This window comes from Xiphophorus hellerii, chromosome 21 (assembly GCF_003331165.1).
Source record: "Xiphophorus hellerii strain 12219 chromosome 21, Xiphophorus_hellerii-4.1, whole genome shotgun sequence".
Classification (NCBI taxonomy): Eukaryota; Metazoa; Chordata; class Actinopteri; order Cyprinodontiformes; family Poeciliidae; genus Xiphophorus; species Xiphophorus hellerii.
The window spans coordinates 9,819,477-9,838,528 of NC_045692.1; the positions used below are offsets into that span (position 1 = coordinate 9,819,477).

The 19,052-nt window shown below is 39.3% G+C and overlaps 1 protein-coding gene across 1 annotated transcript; it reads left to right on the forward strand.

Moving 5' to 3' along the window:
* The first annotated feature begins 3,875 nt into the window (after positions 1–3,875).
* Positions 3,876–16,165, forward strand: dap (death-associated protein). Its single transcript, XM_032551087.1, has 4 exons — positions 3,876–4,093; positions 5,542–5,638; positions 11,503–11,545; positions 14,536–16,165. The coding sequence occupies exons 1-4, from the start codon at positions 4,039–4,041 to the stop codon at positions 14,653–14,655; spliced, it is 315 nt and encodes a 104-aa protein (XP_032406978.1). The 5' UTR covers positions 3,876–4,038; the 3' UTR covers positions 14,656–16,165.
* Positions 16,166–19,052: the final 2,887 nt, after the last annotated feature.

Here is a 19,052-nt window from a genome sequence, read left to right on the forward strand (position 1 = left end):
ACTCTTACCTTGCTCTCCTAATGTGTGTATGTGTGTGTAAGTTAGAAAGAAGGGGGAAAAAAAGGCTTGGAAGAGAAAATAGGGTGGATGGAAAATCACAAAAGTCAGAGGGAGGAAAAGTGAGCTGGATCCAAGGCTCTGATATTTGTCCTTTTCCCTTCGAGTTGTGCAGATTGTGTCGGTGACTCGCTGGGTTTTTGCTGGAACATCGCAAACTAAGCTTCATTTGAGTGACGGTGATGATGAATCTGCAGGACCAAAAACTCCTACACATGCTACCCTGACAAAGTGACCATACTGACTCATTTGTGAGTTGTGCACGTAGTAGCAGCCAGATAGTAACATACTTGAGAACACGAGTGAAAGACAAGTACTTAAAATTTTCAGTTGTACTTACAAATCCACGGATGTGCCGCAAATCGACCCTATGAGGCTTTTCTTCAGACTTTATAGTACTCAAATACAGAAGTGTGTAATGTATTTTATCTTGGATAATATATATTATTTATTAACAGCTTATAAATCCAGAGTTAGATGTTTCCTTTTGCAAAAATATTGACACAGACCAACTATCTCCAACTTTTACAATCAAAAGAGCCTCCTTTTTAAAAAAAAAAATATTTTAACCTCAGTCCAACTAAATAAATCTCATATAGATCCACAAATGTTATGTGTCATCTCTTTATAATATGTAGGCATTGGATATTAGGAGCCGTTGTGGAAAATCCGAAGAGTCACTTGCGGCTCCGGGGCAACAGAATGCAGACCTCTGATAAAGGCAAGCTACTGTAACTCTTGTAGGCATTTCTAGAATACGTTTAATGTTTTCTCAGGACATATTTTTAAAAATTACAAAACCCTGGCAAACTTGATCTCTTTGTACGTATTCACTGTGGCGCAAACAAGATCTAATCCTTATCACTGTGTCTTACTGAATTAGAGGATTACAGTAGAATTCATCCTGACCTCAGACTGAACTCTTGGTCCATTTGATTGACCGTCAACACCTTCCTCAGAGACTCGTCCCCCGGCAACAGATTCTACTCCACCTCAGATGCAAATCAGTGCGGACCACTTCTCCGCTGCCAAGTTCCCTCATCATGTGTGTTTGTGGTTACTTACAACTAGTGCAAAATAAAGTATTGTCAAATTTTTGCTATTTTTCCCCCTTTGTATTTCAGTGGATAATTAATATTTGTGTGTGTGTGGTGGATGTCATGCACTGATGGCCTGGGTGGAGCATGCAGCTGCCTCTTAATGCAACAATTATGTCATTATAGAGCTGCTAAACGGCCTGCCTGCAGCACTGTGAAAACACACACATACACACCCCCACCATGACCAAACATGTAAGTATGTAAATGCATGCACGTATGGCACCCGGCGTTCTTCAGACTTATTGCGCTAATTTAAATATTTTAATTGTGCTAAATCTCCTCTTGCACAGGTATCCATGTATGGAATCGGGCACAAATACATAACTTGAAACTTTTATCCTTAGGCTCGTTAAAACCTTTTTCAGTCTCATCCTAATTAACTGCTAAGCTATCTTCGCCTGCAGATCTTAGTTCACACTCTTGTGACAGCCCGTTAATGAACAACTGTGGTGTAGTGGTGTGAAAACAGAAAGTATGCGGTCATGAGGTCACCCCCAGTCTCTCCGTCACACACAGAGAACTTTTTTTTCTTTTCCATTTCGAATTTTACTGCTCATCCCGCTGTTGCTTTGGCATATCGGTGGTGCGTCGGGTGGGAGATGGAAATAGGCTGCTTCATTAGGGGAGATCACTCCATAAGAAATGCTTCTTTCTTGTGTAGGCAGAGATAGTGTTAAATTCATGTCTGCTTCTAGTGACATCTGAGCCTGTGGCTTAATAAAATTTTTCTTGGTGCTAAATATCGAGACATTACTGTTGAACAATTTTCTTACTTTTTGTCACAAAGCCATCAGTTTTCTCATTAGCATTTGGTTGCTCTAGAGGGAACTCGCTCGGTTCCATTTCTAAAATTAATATTGGGAATTTTAGCATGCTCATAGATTCTATAAACCTTTTCACAAGGTTTTATGAAAAGGAAGATATCTGCTTTAGATACTATGCATTAATAATAAGAAATAAATAAATCCAAAAAAAACATTTTACATGTTGTGAAAATGATTACAATTCAAAACAAGGAAAATCAATTGATATTTAACTCTATTTTTTTCTAAATTGCAATACAGGTTTGAACCTTGAGTCGAGCCTTTCCATTGAACCTTTTCAATGCAAAGGTTCAATGCATATTAATTCGATGTAATTTATTAAGAATGTGTGCGAGTAACCAACACAAAGGTAGGAATTATACTGAATTGGAAGAAAATGGTAAATGTTTTTTTTTTCAATGTAAAAAAAAAAAAAAAAAAAAAATCTGAAACGTGTGGCATGCATATGGCTGCTACTCCTTTACTATTCAATCCTGAAATAAAATCCAGTATAAGTGGCCCATATGTTTATATAGTACTTTGTCTAGTCCACAGATTAATCATTCACACACACACAGACACCCCCCCCCATGCCTACACACCCCCACATACGCCCACCTCCGCACGTACACCCCCCCCCACACACACACACATTCATGCACTACTAATGGTAAGCTATTATATTGTAGTCACAGGTGCCCAGATTGACAGAGGTGAGACTGCCAAGACTCTGACCCCCACCAGCAGAAGAGGCGGGTGAAGTGTCTTGCCAAAAGACACATTGACAGAGACAGACGGAGTGGGGGATCAAACCGGCCACCCACCATTTACAGGAGGAACTCCTCGCTATCACTCCAATATAGTAAGTGTAGGGATAGTTATAAATGAGTTTAAAACAGGGCCAAGTTATCAAACAGTATCCTAAGCTACTACTCAGTACAACTGGCAATCTAACATACGCTCATCCACATAAGCTGAGAAAGATCTTTAAACACAGAAACAATCATAAGGCCCATGTTATCGCTAGAGGTCATGCAGAAATTGGTTAATGTTTGGGATTATGGGATTATGGAAAAAAAACTACACTCTAAATCTGAGAATATAGTTTTGATATGTTCTAAAAGGACTGGTAGAGTGATACTATGTAAGTATTGGCTTATAAATTTTATACTTAATTTACTTTTATATAAATTTGAAGAATACACCATTTTTTCCTCTCACTTCGTAATCATACATAATAATTTGTGTTAATCCCAGTAAGAATGTAACAAAAGAAAAAGGCACTGGTATGAATATGTTTTCAAAGCTGTAGGGCAGTAATGAAGTAGAAAATTATAATAAAGCTAAATAGGATTATTATTACTTAAAATGACTCTTTTACTGAGGCTGTACAGTATAAAGTCAATCTGAAACGAAGTAGGTTTTGGTTTCCTGTTGTGCTATTTCATGTAGCCTATATGGAACTTGCCAAAACTAATCAAATATTGCAAAAGATAATCAAATATCTGATATAATACTTTGTTTTGTTGTTTAGTTTTTAACATTTTAATTTGAAACTAGTTACGCTTTTGTGTTGAGCCACAACTGCCAAATGCATTAATACCAAGTTTACTTTGCCCGGAAAATGATTTTCAGGATGTTCCGCTTGGGATTTTTTAAATGGCACCTAATTTTCTGTAAACAATTAAATAAATGCATTTTTTTTTTAAAGAGAGGGTGCAATTGAAAACATTGTAGCTATCTTTATTAGGTTTTTTATTATTTTATTTTATAATTTTTTTGTAAGTTGTTTTTTTTTATCAAGTGCAAAAAAAGTCTTTCTTTCAGACGGGCGCCTCAGTTTTTCTTTTTTTTTTTTTTTTTTATAAAGGCGCGTACGGCTATACGTCACCGCGCTTTTGCACGGTTCCACGTGACGTCATCACGCATCATTTCTAAACAATGCTCAGGAAAAAGCCACGTTGACGATACAGACTGAAGAGTAGTGGACAGTTTTGAGGCAGAATAAAGCAGAGATTTGCTTTGTTTGGACGGTTCGGTCGGTTCCTGCCGGCAGCAGACTGCACATCAGAGCAGGCATGTCGTCGCCCCCCAAGGAGAAGGTGGAAACCAAAGGCGGACATCTCCCTGCAGGTAAACTTCCCTGTCTGGTTGGGCTGCTTCTTTTTTTTTTTTTCATTTTTAAATGCTTCCTATAGACCCGAGGGCCCGCGTTTCTGCAGAGCCTTCAACCAAGAATCACATGATTCCGGATATTACTCATGCAATCCGTTGTGCTGGCAGATCCCTGCTCTTCACACATCCAGATTGCGTGCTGTAATGATCTGCCATATTCCTCTGTTTTGCTAATTTCCCTACTTCCTGATTGGCCTCAGATCTTGCAGGATAACCCAGAGTGGAGCCACCGCAATGAGCAATCACTGCGAGACGTTGCAAATCTTTAAATTGCGGGGCTGAGATGATATGGATGGCTGCGAAGCAGGCTCAGGGGGAGAAAAAAAAACAACAAACCCAAAACGATAAAGCATACGTGGACAAGAGCAGTGTGGCAGTGGGCCACAGCAGCTGCTGCAGCGCTGGCTGATATCACAGTATGATAAAGAATGGCCCTTGGACCCGACCTGTGATCAGTACGTGCCCCATAAAGAAAATCCGGGTCACAGTGTCTCTGTTATTCGCAAACATGCAGGTTTTAATGTGTTTGTGTTTACAAAAGGAAACCTAGTAAAGTTAAAGGGCGAGGTCAAGTTGTTGTTCATTTGCCAGAAATATAGTGTCTTCTGTCGTTTTAATTTTGCCATCATATAGTTTTTAGATTATCCCAAATTCTTAGGTTGCAAATTTCAATGCAGATACATTAGTAAACTTTTCTAAAGTTGTATTTCATGATAAATTATTTCATCTAAAAGATGGCTCCCAAAAAATGTTTACATGATACCAGGATCATAGAGTTAAGACACTTACAGCGTTTTAAAAGAATAAAATTCTAGTGAAATGTATGTTGTTTTTTAATATTAGGTCTTGAAATCACAAACCATATCTTTGACCTTGGAAATTTTACTTTTTGGGGGGTTTTGAATTAAAGCTTCAACATGATGTCAAAGAAAATTCACAGTGAAAAAGTTTCCAGTGTTGATGTTATTGGAAACTCTCGAAACTAAAAGGTACAGAAGTTCGTTTTGCTTTCATTTACCAGTCACAGTTACGCCAGTGACTGCTAATCAGTAGGTAAGCAACAGGGACACAACTGGCAGTCAAAGAATTACCAACAGCAACACAACTTACTGTCTAGTTAAAGTAAAAACTTTGACAATTTTGCTAATTCTCAAGACGCAGTTCAAGTGATAGACTTAAAATGTAGGCTTTCAGCCCAGTAAAGTACATAAAAATACACAGTTGTGGTTTAAGAGGCTTGTAAAGCAAAAGTGTGTGGTTCATGGACATTGGATTGCACTCAGAATCTTCGACAAATGTCAGACTTCAGTTTTGATAAAAATGTGACGCATTCAGTGTTGTTCTGTATTAGAGTCCTGCTTGTCGTGGTGAAGTGTCGGGGTAATTTTTGCTTGTGTGTGTTGCAGTAAAAGCAGGGGGAATGAGGATAGTGCAGAAACATCAGCCAACTCCTGCACCAGAGCCGCTTCCGAAAGAAGACGAGGAGGAGTACGTCAGCAGCAGGCAAGGCAGCTTTGCTTCTTACAGATACATTTTGACAGAACGTGAACATTATAAACCCACAGAACAAATTTCTTAGTGATTGTGCAGCAAAAACCAAAGAAATAGGTGGTTGGTTTGGTCTCATTCAAAGGTGCTTGAAACATTAATCATTGTTAAAAAAATGTTAGTACAGCAAAGTTGCAGTATCTATTTATCAACAGTTATGTATGCTTAAGAAAAATGTAGTCTGTGTTTAATGTTAAAATTAAATAGTGACACTCATAACAGCACAAAAAAAAGAAAAAAGATTAACATAAACAATTTAGTTTGCTCACTATGCCCAGGACCTTTGGAGATGAAGTGAATGTTCAAGTAAAAAGAATAGGAGTGTAATCAGCATCAGTGAGGACAGGGACTGGAAAGGACTGAGATCATTTTTTTCCCTCTGATTACTGTAAGAGCTATATATACACTAGAAGCAATTCATTTTAAATTCTTAGAAAAGAGCCTCTAACTAAAATAACCTTTTTTAGTCAGAGGTTCTTTTCTAACTAAAAAAAAAAAGAAACACCTTAAATTATGCTTTTTTTTTCTTTCATCATAGAGGAAGGTTTTCAGCTTTGTCTGGTAGAAGTCCTTAAAGTGACTCCTATCTTGACAAATGGAAAATACGCACAGGAATGATAGAAAGTCCAGAGAAATGTGAAGGAAAACAATAAAACAAGGACATACAGAGTGCTCTATGTAGAGCAACTATGAAGTAATGTATATACGTTCACAATTTCCTTCTTATGAGATGCTAGTGAATGTATAACAGATTGAGTAGATGTTCAAGCAAGGCGTAAATGTGGTGATTCGTAGGTTGGTAATCAAACACAGGGCCTATAATTGCTACTAAGCAATTTAGCAGCTTTCTCTTTTCTATAAGCCGGGCTGTACGCATTTCGCTCTGGAACTTTTTTTTTTTTTGCCCTCTTGCTTGCTAATTTAGTAAACAACATGATTACGGCATAATTACTGCATTAACACGAGCAGCCTATTCAGCAGTGACTTTTGTTTGCCGTAACCGGCCTTGGTTTGCGTGTTTTACATCACGCAGAGTCCTTTACGGAGCAACAATCATCGCTCCGCTCCCGTGCCTGCAAAGTTCGGCTTTTGTTGCCTTAAAACGTTTTTTTTTTCCATCTGTTGGCTGGTCACAGCTTTCTGTTTGGTAGGTGTTGCTGCGTGCTGCTTCTGATCTTCTCCAACAAAAACTCCTCCTCTCTGAGCTTATTCAATATTCATGGGGTCCCGTTAGCTATGTGCATATTGGTACAGGTGCTGCGTTCGCACAACGTGTTTGTGTGTGTGTGCGCGTTAATGAGTGGTGATAAATGGCAAGTGACAAGCACTACACAGCAGAGAGCAGGGTTCAAGAACATTGCCAACTGTTGTGAAATTTTCTGAGGCTGATCTTCACAGAAGCAGCGTTGCCGACCACTAACCTGCCTGTTCTTAATCCACTCTGGTTGTTCTTTGAGTGTTTTTCTGTAAATTACAGCAAGCATGTCAGACAGTGTTGTCATTGCCAGTCATTAACTACCTATTGTCCCAGTTTTATTTGTAGCAGGACGATTGGCAAAAAGTAGACATCAGTCTAAAATGTGTGTCTGCATGGAAGAGGAAAAAAAAAATTAAGGATACTTTAGTCTCAGAATTTTGATTATAATGCAGATGGACACCTGGTTCCAGGCGAATTAACTTTCTCGAGGAAACGTTGTCGAATTTAATTGATTTTCTTATGCGACCGATTAAATTTGGAATTCTTTGTTAAAAAAAGAGTGGCTCTATCTAGCCACTCTTCAGGTAGTGGCTAGATAGAGAAAGAAAGGAAAAGCAAACTTGAACACTTGGTTTCTTTTTTTTAACGGCGTGGTAGAGAAGAGGTTGCATTGTAAAAATGTCAGAAGGACCTTAGTCAGATTGGGGCGTGGCAGCTTTTCCATTCCTATAAATACATACTTCCTTATTTTGAGATGCTTGTTCAGAGAGCAAGGACTTATGCCAAGTGTATAAAAAATGTGAGGCTGCCATATGTTGTTGTTTTTCAGTTTTAAATTTGCCCTGAATTTGAGATCTTTGGCTAAAAATAGTTTGACTATGATTTTTATGTTAGCAACTGTTGGTGTTCTTACTGTAATGTGGCTAGTGAACTTAATCATTTTGCTTAGGGGGGAAAAATAAAACTTTCTGTGTTCATTCTCACTTTATGATTGAATCAGGCATAAAAACAATATCAGGTAGGAAATACACTTCAGAATCCCATAGATACTTTATTCGCACTTAAAAACCACCAATATCATGGCCACATTTATTACCACACGTTGTAAAGATCTGGAAAATGCCTTCAGTTCAATTCATCTTAGATTGAATATTGAGTTTTTGGGTTCATAATATGTCTAACTGCTGTTGTCATTACAGAATCAGAAGAGAAAATCGTTCCTGGAGCCGTGTAAACAAATTAAACATGTAGTAGATCATAATCACAGAGGAAGTCCCTCTCGACTCATCTTTTTGTCTGATAAACTCTTCTTGATTTTTCACCCTTAAAAAAAAAAAAATGAAAACACAGCATTTGTTTCACCGTGATATGTTTATCTTTTTTGCCGGAAAATTACCTGCCAGCATGTTCCCAGAACATAGGTTGAGTAACACCACGCAGCCAGTGAAACTCGTGTGCGGTGTGCCTTTGTCACACTATCTAGCCAGGGGGGCTGAGGCGGGGGGCTGGTGGAGGGCTTCTAGCAGGTGTCTGCCCTGTAAATTCTGCGTCAGAAGCAGGCAGCGAAGCGTCATAGTCAGGGGAACCCCCGCTGTAACCAATCTAAGCGACATGGACAGACAGGCCACAGAGGGAGGGAGGGATGGATGGAAGGATGGATGAGGGATTATGGTGGGGAGGAGGATTATTATTATGGCACTGGGAGTGTCGTGAAAATATTGTAGATATAAATGTGACAGGTAAGTAATGGGGGGGATGGGCTGAAGAGTGGGAGAAACGCACACAGGAGACCCAGGAGAGAGATCCTGCTCAGAGGCTTGTCGGATGAATTTGCCACTCAAACACACCAGCAGTAAATCTGCTGCACAGTCGAGCAAAGTGTCTTCATTTTCCTGTAGAATATTGCCAGTCGATTGGTGAGGAAATGCAAGAACTAATCAGTTTTTTTTTTTTTCTGTCCACCGTTTGTGGAAACGCCTATTCAGGTGCTTCTGAATAGGCCTGAAAAGATTAATCAGTGATTAATCGATTGTCAATGTAATTGTCAACTAATTTAGCAATCAATTAATCGTTAACTGGAGTACACATACTCAAACAATTGCCATTTGGTGGGGAAACAAAATTGCATTTAAGATAAAAACACCATTGTCTGTAAATATATTTTAGCCAAAATTTTTTAAGTGGCATAGTTTTAGATTCACCCTGTTCACATTTACTAAAGGAATTCTGATATTACATTTTAGGCAATAAAATGTTTATTATAAAAAGAAATCATTATTTATTTACATCTTTTAATGTATTTCTGATATAGTATAAAAAAGGCTTAAGTGGTTAAATTAAGTCTGTAGCGTGTGCAATTATTTTCATCTGATTAATTGATTAATCACCAGAATAACAGATTAATCGATTATTAAAACAGTCGTTAGATTGCAGCCCTACTTGTGAACTTGCATGCAGCCGCTATGATAAAATGTTCAGTTAGCTGTGACAGCTCATGGTGGAAAAAAAAAAGTTGCACAGAGAAAAAGAAGAAAAGATGGGAGGAGGACAAGCAACAGGCATCTGTTTCCAGGGCAACCACCACCTCGCCCACGGCAACAAACTTCCTGCTCTGCTGAAGCAGGGAGAGATGGGGGAGCAGGGTGGGGTGGTTGAAGCTGGGGCTTTAATGCTAACAGCAGAGAAGGAGAGAAATACCGAACAATAAACTCATGCTCATTTTACCCTTTGTCTTGTTGGTTTAGATTTGCTTTGTGTAGCTCTGTCTTCTTCTTCTTCCCTCCTCCCCCTCCCTCTCTTTTGTTGTAAACTCTTCCTCATCGACTGTGACAGTGCAACTCCCTTAATGGCTGCAGCATGGCTCTCTGCTGCCCCCTGCAGCCTCGTGCCGCTTCAGAAATGCTGCCACGTCTTCCTGGGATCATAAAACCAAAACCGCAGAAGATTGTGGTCGGCTCTCTAACTTTCAATGCCTGTCTTCTCTTTCACTCAACTCTTGTTTTATTGCATCGGCTCAGAGAGTAAATGAAAAAATATGTGATGAATATCATCTGAAGATTTGGGGAAGGTAATGAATGTGTTTTTATGTTCTAAAACACCCACTACCACTCAAGTTTGCGTGCAGTATTTCTGGGATATATACTGCAATTAAAATAGTCTTCTTACGGCTTGATTAGTGAGTTAACATACTGTGTGTGTGTATTATTTTTTCAGTCAGCTGTCACATTCGTACTGCGAGCATATTCCTTTTGCCCGCCTGCAGTTTAGCTCACACGTTCATTCGCATAAACAAATAGAGTAAATTGCCAAATATGCACTTATTTTTCTGACAGCACCCGAAGTTTTCCCCTTAGGCTTGAAATGTTTCAGACTCTGAATTTTATTTTTTTTCCACACCGACGCCTCGTGGAGTCTTTTGCATGGACAAGGGGCCATTTGTGCTGTTTAAATGCCATGTTTTAGCTAATTGAATTGCTAATAAAGAGACACTCAACTTCACATTTTTGACAAGTGCCAAGCCAGTGCAAGATTTGTGAAATTCCAACATATGCAGCCATTGAGTTTTTGCCAGGAGGTAAATATTCTTATTAATACGAGTAGCAGGAGGCTTTTTTTTATTATTTTTTATGCCAGGACATTAATTGCAGAGATCTATGTTAGACCGATGTGAGAGAAACACTTAGTCGTGCAGGAAATTCAGAGTGATTAAAAACAAGTTCAGTCCATTTCTCCATGTAAACAGCAGATACTTTCAAAGGTCCAGAAGTTGCAACTTTTCATCTTTTAGGTTGTTGAAAGGCGAAAGAGAAAACATTTTAGTTGAACTTGTTTGCTGCTGTACTTTGTGTCTTTGAGGGGAGTTTGAAGGTGGCTAACCTGTACCCCCGCCGCCGTAAAATTAGACTGCACTCGTTTATCACACCAAGGTCGATACTCACTTCAGGTTCCGCCTTCCTCCTCCTCATCTTTTTCTCGGCCTCCATCCTTTTTCCCCTCAGTGTGTGAGCGAGTACTCGCTCCCCTCTCTCCTTCAGCCTGTTCCATCTTCTCTAACAGTCGGTTATTATAAAAGCATTTGGCTCCCTGTTCTCACTGCCAGCTTCCTTTCCCCCTTTTCTGCCTCCCGTTTCTGCTCCGACCTGCATTTGCACCTCGTGTGCCTTCTTTCCTCCCCTGAATGTTCGCCTTTCATCCCCCACCTTCCACCTCTTTCAGTCTTTCATCGCCCTCCTCCTCGTAGCTCTCCGTTTCTCTGGTAGCGTTGGTTTTCCCGCTGCTTCTCCTCTCCTGTTCTCCATCTGCAACCTGTGAAAACCAGCGTTTGGCCAGAATGAATGGGGGCTATTTAAGCTGCTGGCAGGTCCATCCGCTGTGTGACGGCGTGTGTGTGTGGGTGTGTGTGTCCGTGTTTTTGCTGCCAGAGTGTGTAAAACTGCAGGTGTTTTGACAGCTTGGGATGTCCGTATTTTGGCACAGCGTCACAATGGGGTTTTCTACATCTAGCTGGTGGGCGCGCTTGTGTTTGGATTAGTTTTACTTGTAACTGTCAGACTTTCTCATATTTACTCATTCCAAAACCATTTTTCTTAATGAAGCTCTATTTGTTTTTTTTTCTTTTTAGCCCTCCGAAGGTCCCAGTGATTGTTTCTGGAGTGGTCACAAAGGTAAGACTTTTTAGTTAAAAACAGAAGGCTGTCCTTCTATCCATCCATCCTCATCTCAGTTTAAATCGGTTCTATTGATGGAACCCAACTATTCAAGCAGTTTGTAGACTTTAGCTGTTCTTATTATTTTGTATTTTTTTAAGATGGTGCTTTGAATTAGTCCAGTACTGCCCTCCTCCTACGTGCATTTTGCATTCATGGTAATTCTTTCTTTTTTTAACTGAGTGCCTTCAGAATCTTGTCATGAATCTTATTTTTAATCAACGTTATCAAATATGAATCTCATATTCTCATTATAGCTGTCTCACCAGGAGCAGTGTCTTGTTCTTATTGGTGTTTGTGCAATATAAGATGCAATAGTTGTCAAGAGAAAAACCAAAGAAAAATAAAATGAATGAAATCTACTCTGACCACCAGTAGATTTTAAAATAGGCTTCATTCACCTGGTGATTTTATTCTGGGGAGAGGAGCGGTACAGGTTAACCAGAAAAGCTCAAAGGTTTTGAGAATCGGCTATCAAGAAAAAGTCTAGGATTTAAAGGGAAGCACAGATATTATCAGTCATATTGGGGAAAGAGTGTGATCACATGAAGATGCGATAGGGTCACTAATCTTCTTGCTACGCAACCAAAACGTGAATTTACTTTTCTGCAACAAAGTTTTTCTTCTGTAAATGTTGAACGTGTTCCTCGTACCACATATATCTCTGTGTCTGCCGCCTTTGTTTTTTTTTTTATTGTTTTGTTTTTCTGCAAAGGTTGCTCTGTTTTTTTTATTTCCTTTTGTGTTGGAGTGTCCTTGACAGCCAGGATGGCTCCATTCCCCACCTTTCCACGTGCCTCTGTCAGACCAGGCGGATTGTTTGCGGAAGATTGCGGTGATATCAGAATGTGGCAGGCATCCCATTTATCCCTCAATCCTCCTCGAGCCTTCCCATTCGCCCCTATCGCTGCCATCAAACCTGCTGGCTAGCCGTGCACAAAGCCCCAGGAAAGCCTTTTGAGGGCTAAGTGAAACACTTCTGTGTGTGTGTTGATGTGTCCGTTGTGTGTGTGGAGTTTTTCCGATATGTTTATAAAATGTTGTTCTGCCACTTTCTTTCACAGTTTCTTATAATAGCCTTGATTTTATGTTGAAGGATTTGTACTTAGCTAATTCATGCATTTAATTGGTTTCATCCCCACCTACATCTGTGCATCAGCTGGAAAAAGAGTTAAAAGAAAGCTTTGAGAATCAGATGAAAGAAGGAGGACCGTTGGAGGTCAATTCAATCTCCGTCTTTCGCTGTTAGCGGTGGGCTTACCTCTAAATGAAGAATACACACACATACACACCCCCACACGCGCTGTTAAACTACTGCGCTGCCACACTAGTAGTACAAACTCAACACTTGCATATGAAAGGCCAAACATATCTCCGGCAAAGGCTCGGAGAGAAGTTGCAGAAATTTGATTAAAATAATAATTAAATTTCAGTAGTGATAAAATAAGTTTTAAAGAACAACTTTGGAAGGAGAATTAAAAATCTCTAAGAGATTAAAAAAAAAAACTTGAAAAAAAATAAATGAAATGAGGATTTTTGTCATGATTGTATTAAAATGCTGATTAAAATTCTGTGAACAAGCACATCCCTGCTTTGATTTAACAATCATGGCCGCCGGCGTGCGCCAAAGTAATACATAAGATGTAGTTGCTGTGCAGATGGGTTATTCTCCTCATACTCTTTGCTCACTTTAGGGAGTTCCTCAGTGTTACGTGTGTTTTAGGGGAGAGCTTTAAAAGTGGGTCAAACAATACACCCACTGTCTGTTGGCAAACACACCTCTAAATAAGTGCTTATGTTGACACAGAGGATGTTTAACAAAGCACTCTCTCAAGAGCACTCAGCATTCCTGTAGAGGATGTTTTGTGTATAATAGTACAGTTTCACGTACATGCACAGTCTTGCACAGCGCTGTTTTTTTTTTTGTTTTTTTTGGTTATTGCCAGTGATAGCCAGTAAGCGTTCTCCACTGCCAAACATAGAAATAAAGTGCAAATGAGTGTCTTATGGGTTCAGTTTGAGCCCTTTGGAGCCATTAAAACAGAGTCCAAATTTCTGAACCCAGCTCTCATGCAAGTTTTATATGCAAGTCCTGGAGAGAGTTTACCCATTCTGTCCTGTAGCTGCAGACGGGGAGAAAGTGAAGGTGAGTCAGGAGGTGGCTGGAAGCAAGTTTGACCCTTTCCTGTGGTTGACTTTAGATTTGGAAGGGGTGAGTGGTAGAGGTGTGCAGAAAGTTAAAAAACATATATTGATACCAGGTTGGTATCGGTAGTGGAGTAAGATCCATGCTTCACCAGTCAGACTCCATCCTACCACCAATCAAGTACTGGAAATTGTAAATGTTTATATACAGTATATACAGTATATATATATATATTTTTTTTATTATTATTTATTTTATGTGATAAAACTGATAAACTCTAAATCAGTGTGGGGATGTTCTGTCATTTTTGCTCTGCTCTTGCTATGAAAGCCATTGATGGAGTCACAGACAAAAGCATTACACATTTTCTCGTAGAGAGATGTATCCGCTACTCCTGAAGAGAATAAGAGCGTTAAATCTTGAGCTGGAATAAAATGTTGCTTGTACCCATTTTGAAATGTTATATATATTTTTTCCATTCAGATTCTATGCACCACAAATCTGGAACAAACTTCCAGAAAGCTGCTAAGGCGCTCAAAAGGCTAAAAATCCACCTGCTCAGAGCTGCCTTTGGTTACCTGTAATTGGAACATTGATCAATATACCTGATGTGTATTTGCTTGATAATTTTGATGATGGCGTTTAATTAAATGTAATGTCTACTGCTTGTTTCAGTAGTCGGTTCCTGGACGGTGTTTTCATGGTGTGGAGCACTTAGAGCTGCCTTGTTCCTGAATTGTGCTGTACAAATAAACTTGACTTCAGTGTTGAGTGCATCCCTGACTGACCCTGTTGTTTCCAGGGCGATAAAGACTTCACGCCCGCAGCCGCTCAGGTGGCCCACCAGAAGCCCCAGCCTGGTGTCCCCAAGCTGCCGCCTGCGCAGCACATCAACCAGCACATCCACCAGCCCCGCAAGTGAGTGGGACCAGCAGGCTCCAGCGGCTCTGCTTTTACTCCACCAGCCAGCCTTCCCAATGGAACACGTAGGATGAAGATGGTTCCCAACCAGGGCACAGACCTCTGCTAAATGATACCAGTAATTTTTTCTTTTTTTTTTTTAATTTGCTTCTTGCTTTACATGTTTGAGAAATGTTTCAGCAGCTGATGCCACATGTCAGTGCAAGTATCGTAGAAGTCCTGCTCGTGCCCTGCTGCGTCGGTGCTGCACTACTGTTTCTGCACTTTCATGACCTGACCTCTCCTTCGCAGGGATTGTTCAATAGCTCATCAGTCTTAACTTGAAATATACTGAGCTTTTCTAGCAGCAGGGGATGGGGGAAACAAAAATGATTGTGGGTTTAGCTCTCTTCGAGCTAAAACAGCCAATCACAACCAAGCAAACCCAACAACCTCAGCGGAGCCTTGGCTCCAGGATTTCCTCCAGTAAACCATATACACCAAACAAATTAATGCAACACATCATGTTGTCACATTTTAACTGCAGAACCAAACAGTGTATCAAAGATAAACAGAGAACGTCAAACTAATTACTGTATAATAGACAGTATTAACCTATCAGAGCATGTGCAAGCAATTTAAGCGCATTATGTTTGTTCCTGTGTGCCATTTTAATGCGAGAAATCATAGAAAATGATTTAGTAGATCACAAAATTGAGCAAGAACTTAAAATCAACATTGACGCTATATACTGCTTCTTTGTTGAAAACAAAAAAGACAAGAACAAAAGCACAATATCTATGATGTCTTAGCATTTGTAGCTTTTGGACCATTACAAAGCCCATTAGGTTTATTCCCATTTAATTATTTCTTACTATTCGTATATAGGCGAGTTTCAACGCCTCATTTCCAGTCTGTGTTAAATAACGTCTATTTAATCCACAGTACAGCGGAAATGATGCCAAAAAAAATGTCAAAAAACCTGAAGAAAACTTCAGCTTTTGGGAAACAACTGAAGGATGCTTTGTGTTTGGTTTAAACCTCAAACAAGCCGTTTATTGAGTACAGAGATGAGCTATCAGGTAAAGGTAATAATGCGCTAACATTAGGATAATTACACAACATTCCACTCATCAGTTTGCTAAGAGAATAACACATTTGTTTGGGCTGCAGCATAGAGATTTATTTGCATATCAGCAGCAGAAACCCCATAATTCATATTTAAAGAAATAAAACCAGATCACTGCTATTTTTTTTAATTACTCATTTTCTTACAATTAGTCAGTTGATGCAACACTAAGGTTTGGGTTTTCAGGAAAAAAAAAAAAAGTACCTTATCATGAAGAAATCATTATCTGTGTTCATGTAATTAAGTTGAAAAGGTTTCAGTTTTGTTCTGTGCTTCTTTTTTTTCTTTTTCTTTTTTTTAAAGTGAATCACTTTAAATGTCAAAATCTTGAGTCATTGAAGTGGACTTGGGTGTTAGGTGTGGTTGTCGTAGTAAATAAAGGTTTGGAATATCTTGAATGAAACCTTCTTCAGCTGGTTTTTATTCATCTGCAACATGGGGAAAACTTTTCACAATTCAGGCCACAGACGTTTAGCACATTACAAAATTTCCAGTTGGATAAAGTTGGGGCATTTGGTCTTGAGGAAAAACTCTACCTCGTCCGACTTGATGCATCATCTCAGGTTTCTCACCTGGAGCATCAGGGCGTCCTGTGGTGAATTAGCGCTCTGCACCGGGGGATAAGGGCTCAGGTGGCGCTGTGAAATGAAACAGAATCATCTCTCCTGGAGCTGTTTTCCCCTCCATACACACACACACACACGCACACACATAAAGTGTGCACCAGGTGTTGGTGCATGTAATCCATCTTTACACAAGCATCTGCAACCAGGTGTTCTGTCAGCTTATGTTAGGCCAATAAAGCAGTCAGTGCAGGCTAAGGGGGGGGGGGAGCTCGATCTGCACACTGAAACTCCCCAATAAAGCAGACCCAATCTCCTTGACTGTCTCGTCCTCTGCCAGACCTTATTACGCTGACTGGAAGAAAAGAGTCGGACGACGACAGGCATGCAAAGATGTATGCTCCGCATTACAGAAATCGCCCTGTGCACAAAACAACGAGCCTCACTTCAGTGCTCTGTCTGGGCTTTCTGTCGTTCACCTGGATTTCTCGGGTAGAATGTCAACCGGACCGATCAGTGAACAGAAGAAGCTGTGCATGATGACATTTATTTTCCGTGCTGTTTAAGAATCGAAGTAGTTTTCACAATGGCAGCGGAGAAAGTGAGCAAAGCGTTCTTGGTCACGCTTCCAAATAATGAATTAATATTAACAGCCGTCTCGTTCAGCTGGGCACTTCTCTCTTCGCAGTGAGAGATGGTTGTTTACATTAGCGATTGGGTAAAATGTAAAACTTAAATAGAATTCACACCTCCAGGAAGGAATCATTTCTCTATAACTGAGGTTCCAGACTCTCTGTACAAAGTGAAGTATATAACAAGGGGCTTTGGGTTTTTTTTTTTTTTTTACCAGGCTTAACATTTACATTCATACTATAGAAAGGTCCTGAAGTCCTCCCAGAATATTTGAATTTAATTGCTGCAAATAAATATAAGGTCTTTGTCCGTCGAAATTGTTTACAAATTTGTCAGCAAAGAAAGCAGGTTATGTCAGTTTTTCCTTCTGACTCTTTAAAAAATATTAAGAAAAAGCTACAAACTCAAAATGCAATTCAAGTTAGCCTCAGCACCGAGTCATTTTCATTTAGAGCCACTTTTTCACATTAGTCCAGAGTCTGCATCACCAACTGTTGGCCATGTGTTCCTGAGGAACATTAAAACTGGCTTCAGCCAGGCCAGGCTGCTCTTCTCTGGACAGGAATCTGTCCACCAGCGCTTGGGTTTACTCAATCAGCTGGCAGAGGTGGAAGCAAAGATATTCACTCGGATCCACATATTTTATTTTTACTTTTTCTTGCTTGTGGATACTTTGATAACGCACCTGGGATAAAATGTCAGAGTTATCATGACATTTTGGCTCCAGTTTAACCAGAACCATCTGAAACGGTGTTATCCCCAGCTTCGGGCCAGTGCTGCAGCACCAGCTCATGAAGGTGCAAGGTTGGATTTTTTTATTTATTTTTAAAAACTCAAAGGGAAAGATTTTCTTTTCAGAGTTGCACTCATCCAAGTGTCCTTCACATTTTTTTTTTATCAGCACAGCCTACATTTCCCTCAATGCACACAATATAAATCTATTTTTCATGCTGATTACAATGTTAAGACAATCATTTATTCATACTGTTCATTAGGAAAGATCTACTTCATTTTTGATTGCATCGCAGCAATTATTCAATCCTCGCAACCTCGGCAGATTGATGTAACGAATACGGTTTGTGCTAAAAGAAAAAAATGGTTAAATAATAATGAATACAAGTATAAGCAGAATTTACTTCTTTTTTTTTTACAAGAAAGCTATCTTATTGGGTAGTCTACATTTAATCAACACTTTTCCATCACTGTCTTTTAATTAAACTCAGTGGATTTATATTATCATCTCTCTGTTTTCTGTAATCATCAAATGTTTATCAAAATTAGACAAGAATGTTTACATTATTCTTTATAATTTGATTGAAACTGACAGCAATTGTTTTATATAAGCAAAGAAAATGCTTGGTTCAAAAATAGTTATTTGAAATCAGCCCTTTCTGAAAGACGCACAACAGCTCCTTGTGAAATTATTCATACCACATGACTTCTTTCATTTTATCAGTTTATTACCACAAACTTCATTTGGGATTTTTTATCTGAGAAAGCAACACAAAATGGTGTACTTGCAAAGTAAAAAGCAAAGGATACACAATGTATTTTACAAATGTCAATCTCAGAAATGTGGCTTAGATTGTGTGTTGCTTTCTGTCCCCATGAAACAATATTTTGTAGAGCTATGTTTCCCTGCAATTACAGCTTTAAGTCATGTCCTGGTTCTCTCTCTCTCTCTCTCTCTGCCGGTTCTGCACATCTAGAAACTAAAATATATGTCTGAATTTTTAAAAATACACAAGTTGAGTCACTTTGGATCAGAAATACTTGAATAAAACTCTATTCTCCAGTCTTCCAAGTAGATTTGTGTCTGGACAATTATGCACAATGTTGTGTTGGTTTATCACAAGACATGGGACAATTGAAATAGTATGAATACATTTAAAAGGCATTTGTGATTCTCCTTTAAGAATAAAAAAATAATATATATATACTGTATATATAATTAGCATGTTGCCTTCTTCCAAAGCAACCCAGCAGAGGGCGCTAGCAAAGGATTCCCCCTCTGAGTTTTGAAGCCTGGACAAAAGCGCTCAGTTTATGTCCAACCACAGTAAAATCAGGTCAGAGCCTGAATCATCACAGTGT

What these genes read in the sequence shown, in the direction of transcription:
- dap (XM_032551087.1), top strand. Translation starts at nt 4,039, where the DNA reads ATGTCGTCGCCCCCCAAGGAGAAGGTGGAAACCAAAGGCGGACATCTC. An exon ending in AGGCGGACATCTCCCTGCAG is followed by an intron (nt 4,094 to 5,541) that starts GTAAACTTCCCT and finishes TGTGTGTTGCAG; the next exon opens with TAAAAGCAGGGGGAATGAGG. An exon ending in GAGGAGTACGTCAGCAGCAG is followed by an intron (nt 5,639 to 11,502) that starts GCAAGGCAGCTT and finishes TTTTCTTTTTAG; the next exon opens with CCCTCCGAAGGTCCCAGTGA.